At 35.0% G+C, this 13,006-nt stretch overlaps 1 protein-coding gene across 9 annotated transcripts in view; it reads left to right on the top strand.

Annotated features, from left to right (window-relative positions):
* Positions 1 to 13,006, top strand: part of LOC101888096 (paired box protein Pax-6) — a 217,730-nt gene that overhangs the window by 106,955 nt on the left and 97,769 nt on the right. The window contains exon 1 of one of the 9 annotated variants that reach the window (XM_059131813.1): positions 4,293 to 4,563. The exons of 5 other annotated variants lie outside the window; for them this stretch is intronic. In XM_059131813.1, coding sequence (XP_058987796.1) covers positions 4,545 to 4,563 — 19 coding nt within the window. In that variant the 5' untranslated portion in view covers positions 4,293 to 4,544. 3 more of the 9 variants (XM_059131812.1, XM_059131814.1, XM_059131818.1) reach the window with 3 other exon arrangements.

Raw genomic sequence — 13,006 nt, 5'->3', positions numbered from 1 at the left:
AGAGCTAATTTTGAAACGTACCAATCTTTTAAAGAGATTTACTTTTCTACATGCCGTGTTGGCCTTGTACAGTCCACACAAAGTGTTCCATGCACCCTTGGCAGTTGTGCAATCTTTAATGTTTATTAACTCACTCGGCTTCACACTTAAATTAATCACTGCCAGAGCCTTTTGATCAATTGCTATCCAATTGGCCTTTTTGGATTCATCCGTTGGACACTGTTCCTGAATCACATTCCACATATCCAAAGTTATCAGCAAACTTTTCATTTGTATGGACCATGTTGTATAATTCTCACTGTCCAATTTTTCCACGTTAGCTACTGAATTCATTTTCTTTTTTCTTTTTTTTTTATAAAAACAATATACTTAATCAATATTTTTCTCACAGTATAACGCGTGGCCTTTGTTGAAACTAAAACTTTCGTTAGAATAAAACACACGACCGTATTCAGTGAATTCGTTTATTGAACTAAACAGTAGTAGAAAACATAAGGCAATGTAAAGCTAAAAAGGAATTAGGATAAAACAAATATGCGATTGGGTTGCAGAGTCGTATTCGATGTTAAGATCGAGTTGCCAATACAATGTAACATCCGTTACAACAATCTAATTACCAACAGTAATGGCTTGTGACAAACAATGCCTAAAATATTAACAGAATTTTTGGCGAATGTTATCTTTTTCGAAAATTTTGAAATTAGTTCTAAATGGTGGAAGGTATTCAAAGTTCGGCACGGCCGAACTTACTGCTTTGTTACTTGTTTATACTTTTTTGGTAAAAATCAAGCCGTTTTTATACCCTCCACCATACTATGGAGGGTATATTAACTTTTTCATTCCGTTTGTAACTCCTCGAAATACTCATGTCAGACCCAACAAAGTATACATATTCTTGATCAGCGTAAAATTCTAAGTCGATTTAGCGATGTCCGTCTGTCTGTTGTAATCACGCTATCTTTCGAACGAATTGAGATAGAAGGCTAAAATTTTGCACACATGTTTATTTTGCCAGCAAATGGGCCATGTAGGGCCACGTTTTCATATAGCCCCCATATAACGGTACCTCCCTATATTTGATATTTTGATGATTTTAGCAACATTATTAACCGAAATTGCTTCAAATTTGAAGTTCCTAACGGATACTACAGCCTATGACAGAAAATTGTCTGTGCAGGTCCACGTTTGATGATTCTAGGTACAATACTCACCTAAATTGTTTGAGATGTCGTATTTGAAGTTCGTAATGTGACAGAAAATTGACTATGCTGGCCCTGTCTTCGCACAGCTCCGATATAACGGTACCTCCCTATATACGATATTTTGATGATTTTAGCTACATTATTCACCGTTTATTTCAAGTTTCGAATTTAAATATGGTAATGGCTTATGACAAACAATGCCTATGTAGGTCCACGTCGTATACACCCCAATATAACTATTATCTTCAGCATTTTTAAAATTGTAACAGAATTTGTTAAGGATTTTATTTTTTTTTTTAAATTTCCAAATTCGTTCCAAATGGTGGAGGGTATTCAAAGTTCCGCCCGGCCGAACTTACTGCTTTTTAACTTGTTTAAATTCCACTTGGAACTGGAAATATTGCATCAGAAGCGCAGTAACCTCCCAAAAATTTAGGTTTTGTATGCACACATCTATTGATCGATTACAGTCTCCACATTTGGAATGCGCAACGGAATTTAAAACAAAAATAAATTTGCCAAATTATATGGAAATCAGTTCAGATTTGGATGTAGCTCCCATACATATTTTCCGCCGATTTCATGTATTTGATGCACTAAATACGCTATGTATCAATTTCAATAAGTGTGTAACGTAATTTTAAACGAACATACATTTGTCAAATTATAGTGAAATCGGTACAGATTTGGATATAGCTCCAATATATATTTTCAATCGATTTAATTTATTTAATGTACCAAACACGATATGTATATTCGATTCCAATGAAATTTGTCATGAGTAACTAAATTTTGTACAAAAATATATTTGTCAAATTATATTCGAATCGGTTCAGATTTGGATATAGCTTGCATATATATCTTCGACCGATTTCGTTTATTTGGTGCACCAAATACGATATGTATGTTCTATTTCGATGAAATTTGGAATGAGTGACGGAGTTTGATCAGAAAATAAATCGCTTACGTTTTGGATATAGCTCCATATATATTCTCAGTCGATTTTACATATTTGATGCACCAAGCACGGTATGTATCTCCAACATCAATGAAATATAGAAGGTGTGGCGTAATTTGGTGTAAAAGTAAATTTTGTCAAATTATATTGAAATCGGTTCAGGTTGGGATATGATGATCGGCTCAGATTGGATTATGGTATTGGGCTAACAGTAAAAAAAGTATACAAGTATGTTGCTACCTCGAATTCTCTAATTGCAACAGAACTGCCACTCAACTTCAAAAGATTGCAGTTTCCTGCACGCTTGGCATAAATCGGAAAGACAAACCGTTCATGTATGCAGACTAAATTTGGCATATTCCTCCTTTTCTCATGGTCAGCTGTTCCTGGCCTGTTCATGCGTTGGTAAACCGAGGTATTTGTTTGTTTACGCAGTAAAGTATTACAATAGCAACTTTTTTTTTAAATTTTTGAATTTGTTTTATTATTTTTGAATGCATAAAATATCAAAAGGGGTAGCGAAGCGCACCGGGTTTAGCTATTTGGTATAAAAGATTAAAATGTCTCCGTCAAATTTATTGAAAATCGATTCAGAATTGGTTATGCCTCCCCTATATTAGTTCCCTCTGAAACCAAATTATATCTGATCTAAAGCCAAGTGTTGATAGGTGGTATGATATACATGAAATAAAGTCATTTGTTACGAGAACTCTACTAAATATACATAGTGGTGTAGGTTATAATATAGTTGACCTCGCACAACTTTTGACTTTTCCCTACTGGTTTATATTATCTCTTGACAGACTGATGTTAAAAATGATATGTAACTTGCCATCTTGAAGTACTTTAAAGTTTTCTTAAGTATTTTCAAATACATATTTTTTACTATGTCTCAATCGCATCTTCCTTCGTCTACAAATTCATATTCTCCGATGCTGGAATGCTAGGCTCAACTCTAATAACAATTTAAGAACTTAATAATATAAAAACCAAAATGAATTATCTAGCCCATGCAAATCAGAATCTTTTGATTTCTCTGTTCGAAAACAACAATTTATACTTTGCTAAAAATGTTGGATTGTAACTATAGTCAATATACCGATTGTAAGTTTTCATGGTTTAAGAGTGTTATGTTTTGTATATTTTATGGTTCTAATTAAGGTAACATTTGTCCATCAAATGGGCTGTAATTGTTCTTCATAATGATGCTGCAATGTAGTTACTTTCTGTCCTTATTATTGAGAATATTGGTTCCTGATTAGGCATAGCCTCCGTATAGCATTTTTGTGTCTTATTGTATGCAATTTTACCATACGAAAATAAAAGTCTCCCGTTTTAATTTATACAATTACCAATTTTTAGACAAATCCAGCTATCCGAAAACGTGCATACGCGATTTTTTGTTGTAGGCCGTAGTATCAGTTACGAGCTTTATCTACTAAATTTAAAACAAATCCGTATAATAACGTCGCTAAAATCATCAAAATACCGAATATCGGGAGGTATCGCGATTTTTTGTCATAGTCTGTAGTGCCTACTACGAACTTTTAATACGAAATTTGAAACAATTCCAGTAAAAAATGTCTCAAAAATCATCCGAAATCATCATACCGAATATTGGGAGGTACCGTTATACAGAGGCTATGTGAAAACGTAGACCGATATATAATATTTCGAGAAATTACAAACGAAATGTCAAAGTTAATATACCCTCCATAGAATGTTGGAAGTATAAAAGTGTATGATAAATGTAAAAAAATTTTCCAGTTTGGTTTAAAATGTATATTTTAATTTTCTAAATCTGAAATATTGTATTACGATAAATTCCCACGAAAACCGCCAGTAATCCTTATGTTAAATAGCAAATCTTGACTTTTCTTTTCAATTTAGTATGTCTAAAATCAACTATGTGAAGCTTATTTTGCAGCATTCTATTCAGGAAATGGCACTGGACTTGGAAAACTTCAAAAGTTATTCGATTTTGCTCCACAGCCTATGAATGGTCTATGTATGCTAATTAAAGCGTAGTAAAGCACAATTCAACACGGTTAGTTCTTAATTTGTTGATGTTATTCTCTTAATTTGTGTCCATATTCGGCTCACTTTTGTTTTCAGTTTAATTTCCGCTTTTTTGTTTCATGATAATGAGATTTTCCAAGTTTTGGCACACATCAGCATTTTATTTTCGTTCCGGATGGACAACGTAACTGGTAGAGAGAGGGAGAGAGAGAGAGAGAGAGGGAGAGTGTTACGCCGTCTTCCCAACTATGTATGTGTTACCATATTAAGAACAGCGAGCCTGCACAAAATGACCAGTAGCAATAAATCAAGCTATCAATTAAGTACCGTGGTGATCTTGCAGGGATTTACAATTGCCCGATCGAATGGGCTTAAGACGGCGAGGTATGTACATATGGTGGACACAACCAAACTGGAATGACTTGCTTCTCGAGTGGTATGTATCTTAGCCGTTTGAATCGACGAGTACATGATCAACTGACATTTAGGCTACTCTTCGTCAATGGGCACTATCGCATATCCAAAGGAAGAAGCTAAGCCGATTTGTCGTAGTATCTCTACCGTCCATGTATTTCTACTGCCACAGTTCGGTGGCGTTGCTGTGTGTTGTGTGTACGTATATAAATCATGTGTAATATTTACTTGACATCCGTGCCAAAAGCGAAGCTAAAAGAACAATCAAGAAGTAAAGCACGGCCCCATTGCAACATTCGGCATTCGAACGCTGATGTTGGTGCTGACAAACAGTTCGATGACGGCAGATCCAAACTGGGAAAAGGCGCAATGCAGTTAGAAAAATCAACGCTTAATAGTCACAATCGAATGAATGACCGAGCGAGTGACTATAAATCATGGAATGCTTATGAACAACAATTGACCGAACACAACGATGCTACAAATTACTTTTAACGTATTAAAGCAGATCTTTGCACATATCCACAAGAAAGTGCCAACACAATAATTTTTTGTCCTCGCCTTTGCAGTATATACCATACGAATGACAAAAATGTCCCATTGTGAGTCGTGAGACAGTGAAATATTCGTGAAGGGTCCTCATTGAATATTTTATTGGGATATCATAAAATCGGGAAGATCCATTATATGGCTTGCTATACGAAAATGAATTTTATGCTTATCAAGAATATTTACTTCGGAGGGGCAGATCATACATATTGAATATGATCTCTGATGTACGTCTTGAGATGTTGCAAACGGATTGACCACACGTGTAAATGTAAAAACAGATATGAAAAGGAAAACGATCGAGAACGCTTCTTTGCAGAGTTATACAATGAATTCAACCACATGATATCTTTCTTACCGGTAAGCTATAAAATAATGAGGCATTCCTATAAAATTTACATGACAAACAGTATAAAAATTGTTAAAAAGACCTTGCTATTCATTTTTATAGCCTCCACTATTCTATGGAGGGTATATTTACTTTGTCATTCCGTTTGTAACTCTTTGAATGTCAGACCAAATAAAGTACATATATTCTTGATCAGCGTGAAATTCTAAGTCGATTTAGCGATGTCCGTCTGTCTGTCTGTCTGTTGTAATCACACTATCTTACCAACGAATCGAGACAGAAGGCTAAAATTTGCACACATGTTTATTTTGCCAGTAGTGAAGTTCGTAAATGGGCCATTTATGTCCATGTTTTCATATAGCCCCATATAACGGTACTTCCCATTATTCGGTATTTTGATGATTTTAGCGTCATTATTCACCGGAGTAGTTTCAAATTATGGATTTAGAGTTCGTAATGGGAACTACAGTTTGGACAGAAAGTTGTCATGCAGGTGCAGGTCTTCACAAGGCCCCATATATCAGTACCTCCCTCTATTCGGTATTTTGATGATTTTAGGTACAATACTCACCGAAATGGTTTGAGATGTCGTAATTGAAGTTCGTAATGGAAGCTACAGCCTGTGATGGGAAATTGTCCATGCAAGTCCAGGCCTTCGTATAGCTCCGATATAACGGTACCTCCCTATATAAGGTATTTTATGATTTTAGCTACATTATTCACCGTTTATTTCAAGTTTCGAATTGGAATATGGTAATGCTTATGACCTACGCTTATTACCTATGCAGGTCCATATCGTCGTATAGATCCTAATATAACGGCTACATTCGGTATTTTTAAGATTTTAACAGAATTTTTAACGGATTTCATTTTTTGAAAATTGGAGGGTATTCAATGTTCGGCCGGCCGAACTTACTGCTTTTTAACTTGTTATATTTCAATATTCTTTATTTAAATTTTGAAACCATTATGCACGTTTTTTATAAGAAAACATATGTTCTTTGGGAATGAAATTGCGTTTTCTATGAAATTACAATCCTGCAGCATTTGTGTCCCATTCTTCTGACCGATTCCAATTTTTAGTCCCCTCATGATTTCGCGTAACTTGTATTTTATATAGGATATCCACCATCATAGCAGCAAATTTTAATAGTTCTGCCACTCTTTTGACGAAAATGAACGAATCCCCCAATATATTTGAATACATAGTTGGACTACTCCAATTTTCGATTTTAATTAATATAAATAAAGTATTACCAATTTTAAGGTAATTTCATGGAAATTGAACTGTCGTTTCACCTCTGTCGTGCAATTGGGAATACTAATAATTTTTATCTCACTACACACGTCCACGAAATCAGAATCAATTTAATGGTCAGAAGTGATTTCGATGGAAATTTACTTGCAGGATTAAACATATTCGCGATTGAGTGGCAGTTTTGGTGTTTTTCACAAAAAGGGTCCATTCCGCTCTCTAAATGCTATCCAATGACCATCCAAAAGGTAGGTTTGTGTCCTGTTCCAAACACAATATTATGCGTCAGTTATATATATAGTCTATAATTGTGGGCTGTAGAGCGATAGCAAGATGTGGAATGGATTGGTCAATAGAGTGAATTTAACACGAACAGACGCACGGACGGATATTCGTAGTTAGATCGATTTGACAAATTTACATTCATGCTACATATGTCTTAGAATAACTACAATTCCTTTAGAGTGTTTTGAGATGGGTTCTAATTCAAGATAAAACCGAAAAAACATACATGTAAAAGTTATAGCCATTTCTCAAAATAATAAATAACATTACTGAACTGTATCGACCGTCTGTCTGTCCTCGTGCCAAATGCGAAACATCAGCCCGAATAAAATAGATTTGGCACATACGACCAAAATCAACCTAGAAGCTATCGATAAGTCTATCTATCAGAGGAATTTCAGTGCTTTCTAAGTTTTTCTGGGACTTGTGCGATAAATTGATTACAGAATACTGGAAAATCGTGGAAATTATTGCAATTTTCATAAAACACAGATTTGATTTTAGAAGTAAATAATTTCTGCATTCATTTTCTCACCTATATTAAATTACTCTTTTAGGGTTCGCTTGCATACATATTCAAAAAAATAGTTTTCTTTTTCACAAAAATTTATTTACATCACTTTACAGCGTTACCTAAAATTCGACGCACTCGGTCGACGTTTTTCACCATACATTTTAAACACATGTTTTTATATGAATCTTACCCAAATACGTCGAGCGTACGAATTTCGATATTGACAATTGAACAATCTCTTTTTTTGTGTGTGGACAACTGAAATGAATATATTTAATACCCTCCACCATTGGGTAAAGGAAACATTTTTATATAAAAGTATCTGGATTCAAAAGTGTTGTACTTTAAACTACAAATACCGTAAGACTACTTGGATAACGCCGTAAAAAACCATATAGCGGGCGAATTCGTTATATGGGGGCCATACTAAAACGCAAACCTATATAGATAATTTTATACCACAGGGAATGCTATTTATTGTGAGTCTTAAATACCAAATTTGAAAGACTTTCGTGGGTAAATGTGACTAGTATTATGAAAATACTGAATATCAATGTGTACCTTTATATGTGGGCTATAGGAAAACGTGGACCTAGATATTCACTTTTCTCCCACCGTAGCTAGAACCTATTACAAACTACAAATACCATTTTTTGACAAATTCGTGGGAAAAATCATCAAAATACCGAATATCGGGAAGTACCGTTACATGGCGGCTATACCAAAACGTGAACCGATATATCTCAATTCAATACCAACAAACAATAATATGGGCTGTATCATGTTTTTCACCGACAGACAGACTTACATCGTTAAATCGACTTAGAATTTTATGCTGATTATGAATATATATACTTTATGAGGTCGAGGAAGAATTTCTAGGGATGTTACAAACGGAATGACAAAGTTAATATACATTCATTTTCAATGTTGAGGGTATAAATATGTAAATGTTTGTAATAGGAAAATGTAATAACTGGATGAATTTAAATAGCGGATAAATACTTACAACGTTATATGTTGGTAAATTTTAATATATGGACCTGTCATATTTCAACATAGTGGGGAAGTTTAATAGTCGTGTACGCTTCGTCGAATTTTAGGTAACGCTAGGCGCTGAATTTCCTTTTTCTCGACTTCATTGTACATTTTCGGTCCTAGCATTTTGAAAAAGGAGGCTACATGCAGATATATTCAATAACTCATATTAATACTACATGAATACATACACATTTGTTAATTAAAATGTAGACACACCATGTGCATCGAAAACTTACCAATTATTGTTTGAATTAATATGACATAGTTTAGAAGGATGTTGGGTATAATATTAATATTTATTTTGCAGGAAAGGTTGATAAAACAAAATATCGAAGACAATGGGTTAATCATGGGACGATAATAACGAACTAATCGATGACACATTATGCGATTACATACGCTAGTGTTTGATATTATTTCTTACTGAATTCCTCGCGGTTCTGGCAAAAACACATTCGCCAACAGCCACAGTCGCCGCGAACAGTCCTCCTGGCAGAAGCTCTTAACTATGAAATTCCAATTGTTTGCGGGATAATTTGAAACGTCAAAAGGTACATAAAAGCTTCTACATCCAAGGAATTGTTAAATTAGCGATTTTGGTTGTTGTTTTTATTTTGTGGCACTGCCTGCACATACTTGGAATATCCTTGCAAGACGGCAATTGACAGGAATTTCGAAAATTCCTTGAAAGTGCTAAAATTACCACTGAGAACAATGAGCAGCGATTTTAAGCCCACCCGGTAGCTGGTGTGACAAACAATCAAGTAGAGGGACCGACATTTGTCCACACACTCACTCACACAAATACACACAATTATGCCCATTTAAACGGAATCAGACTCGTCACGAAGTTCCACATCAGGTTGATTACTGTCTGATTTGTTCCATATTAACAGTCTCCGTCACTTTCAAAGGCACTACAGGATGGACGGATGGCAACTGTATGCTGTCATTGTTTCCCTGTCGTCGCCGCTATCAAAAAGTGCGCTCTTTCTTTCCGTGGCCAATTTAGGGGAATAGGATCCAGGCGGTTGTTCCAAATGCCACAAAACAAATTTGTTCTTTTCGAAGAATGTTTGGTATGCCAGAGTGATGCCTTGTTTAAATTCCATCATGTGCCAGTCGCTTTAGCAAAATACAAATTGAGATTGAGTTTCGAGACCCTATTGCGCACAAAGCGACAAACAAGGCTGTAGCAAATGTGAGCTGTTGCAATGAGTGAGTTGGTGGAGGCACAATGCGGATTGAGTTGATCGCAAACCAGTTATTGTTGTTATTGTTTTTAATTGTTCTGTTGCAGCGCTTAGTCAAACTGTAGGAATAGTTATTTGTTTTAACTGAAGCTCTTCACTAATTATGCACTAGATTTTATCATTAAACACAAAACATTTCTGTGGGCTTTTACAACCATCCAAATGACAACATTTGCATATGGCACAATACAATTTGAAGGTCTGCGTCGTGGTTTATGCCGAAACAAAAGTCAAAAAACCAATGCAGTGGGCGAAACAATGTGCAGTGGGGATGATGACGGTTTTTTTTGCGGGGATTATACCAAAATATCGATCATAACCTCTGAAAGTAGTGAACACAATCCCCATCACAACGGTGTAGGTTTTACGGCAAAGTAACTTTTTTGTTTTTTCCAATACAAAATCCGAAAACTGATATCTATCATTTGAAAACTTATGGAAATACCTATCAAAAAAGTGGTCATAAAAGCCGCTTCCGAAAGAAAATTTGTATTTTTGTTGCGGAACTTTTTGAAAAACCCCTAAAAATGGAAAATGCGCAAATAAGGGGCATTACCTACTAGATTATATCCTACACTCTTGCCTGGTGCGATGGTGCGATAAGAAATGTTGGTCAAATTGTGATTACACTCTATACTGAGATTGTCCTACTTTTAATCTCAGTGGAAACTGTAATAGACCACTTGTATTGGTATATAAAGAAAATAAAACCAACTGATTTTATTGGGAAAGAGGAGTGGGCGGGAGCCATGCAAGGGCTAGCTAACAGTCGGGGTTGGGGTGGATCTTACTCTCTCAATTACCTTTTACATTTTGTTTGGTCCACACTAGAAATAAATTTATTTTAGACTCCCTTATCTTAAAGAAGGAACATGAACTATGAATTGACCCTAATCAAATGCTGACAAAGAATACCCAATTTTGGTCAATAATGCTGAAATTATACGAATCTTAATCAAATTACATATTTGGATCTCCTGATGGAGTGGAGTCCTGTGCCCGCAGCCCTCCCGACCAATGATTTTAGCGAAGCAAAATCCCTAAAGTAGTTATTTAAGTCACTTTCCGATTACACCTTGTGAGAAAATTTTAATCAGTTTATTTACTCATTTTTGTAAACTTCAAAAAAAAAAAAAATTATTAGCAAACGTAAAAATTAATATATAAGAGCTTCAAATTAGCACATAAAAATTTTAATTCAAGTTACAAAATTACTCTGTATGCCTATCGTTAAATCTATTCTTTAACATAATTATGATGATGATAATGTAAGGCACATTATAAGAAGGAACAGAAAGAATAACTAAAACAAATCTTCCGAATCTGTTATAGGAATTATAGCAGTAAGTGATAAAAGCAAGCGACATATCAAATGTAATGATGATGATGTTGTTTTTGTATACCCTACACCACAAGGTGGTCAGGGTATTATGTCTTTGTGCATTTGTTTGTAACAGGCAGAAGGAAACGAGATAGACTCATAGTTCCTTTTGATGATCTGCATAGAATCACATTCTGAGTCGATTTATGCATGTCCGTCTGTCCGTCCGTCTGTCCATGTATTTTTGTAAACAAAGTACAGGTCGCATTTATTGCCCGATCCAGATGAAATTTTGCAAAGATCTTTTGTTTGGCCCAAGGACGAACCCTATTGAAATTGGAGATAATCGGCCAAAATTTAGATATAGCTCCCATATATATCTTCGTCCGATTTGCTTTTTTATTGTGCACCAAACGTGTAATATCAGCCCGAATTGTATGGAATTTTGCATATACACCCAAATTAGGCCTGAAAATATGTATGCCAAGTTTGATCGAAATCGGTTCAGATATAGCTATAGCTCCCATATATATTGTTCATCCGATTTGTTATTTTTGTCCACCGCCGCCGTAATATGCACTATGCAACAACAATATTTAGGGAAATATATCAAATACAACTCAGAAATACATTTGCTAAATTTTATCGAGATCGGTTTGATTTGGATATAGCTCCCATATTTAACTTCGTCCGATTTACCTTTTATTGTGCACCAAACGTCTAATATTTGTCCAAATTGGATGAAATTTGACACTTACAACCGAATTGAGTCTAGAAGCTAGTATGTCAAATTTGATGAAGATAGGTTCAGATATAGCTATAGCTCCCATATATAGTGTTCATCCGATTTGTCATATTTGTTACCCACAGACGTGATATGAGCTCCATAACAACGATATTCAGGGAAATATATCAAATACAGCTCAGAAATATATTTGCTAAATTTTATCGAGATCGGTTCCGATTTGGATGTAGCTCCCATATATATATCTTTATCCGATTTCAAATTAATTGAGCACCAAATGGGCAATATAATTCCGAATTTAAAAGATACGAATGCTTCGGCATATTTAGCCCCTGAACTTTAAACTATAATTATAATCATAGCGTGTATGATCGAATTCTCCCATAAAAGCTTTTGTTATGCTACTAAATTAGCAAAGTGGTGTAGGGTATCATAAAGTCGGCCCCGCCCGACTTTAAGTCTTTCTTTACTGGTTTTCTTTTGTTCTTTCTTTGGCGATGTAACAAGCAATGCAAAAGATCAATGTTATTATTATTATTATTTTTTTTTTTCATTAATTTACTCACCAAACAAAAACACCGCTGGTAGAGGCCTCTTCCATTATGGTAGTTGGTAGTTCTTTGTTGTTGCTATGCTGCGATAAAAGATCAATTTTTACTTTTGCGTTGCCTACATACCGAAGTTCAATCTAACAACGTGATTATCATCTCCATGTAATTAATAATATATGTGTAACTCCATACGTATTTTTTAACTTAATAGTAGGTATTATTTTATAAATATTAGGTTATTGTAGGAAGTGATGATGAAGCAGAACTGACAGGCGTATTTAATTCAGGCTGGGTTTAAAGTTGCGTTGAAACTTTCAGAATTTTGTGGCAACGGTAGAAAGTAAATTATAAAATTTTCAGCTTCTTAAAACGTATTTGACTGAATAAGCAGACTCCAATATGAAATTGCGACCCCGAATGACCCGACTTGACGTAATTGGAAGTTTTGTTCTTTTTATTTCCAATTTTCGGGAAGATGTACAAACCACAATTTTCAAGCTGTTTGTCTTGGCAGTTTTAGATATAACGTCAGGTAGACAAACAGACTGCT

The sequence above is a fragment of the Musca domestica genome, unplaced genomic scaffold, assembly GCF_030504385.1.
Source record: "Musca domestica strain aabys unplaced genomic scaffold, Musca_domestica.polishedcontigs.V.1.1 9, whole genome shotgun sequence".
Classification (NCBI taxonomy): domain Eukaryota; kingdom Metazoa; phylum Arthropoda; class Insecta; order Diptera; family Muscidae; genus Musca; species Musca domestica.
This window is presented reverse-complemented; position numbering and strand designations above follow the sequence as displayed.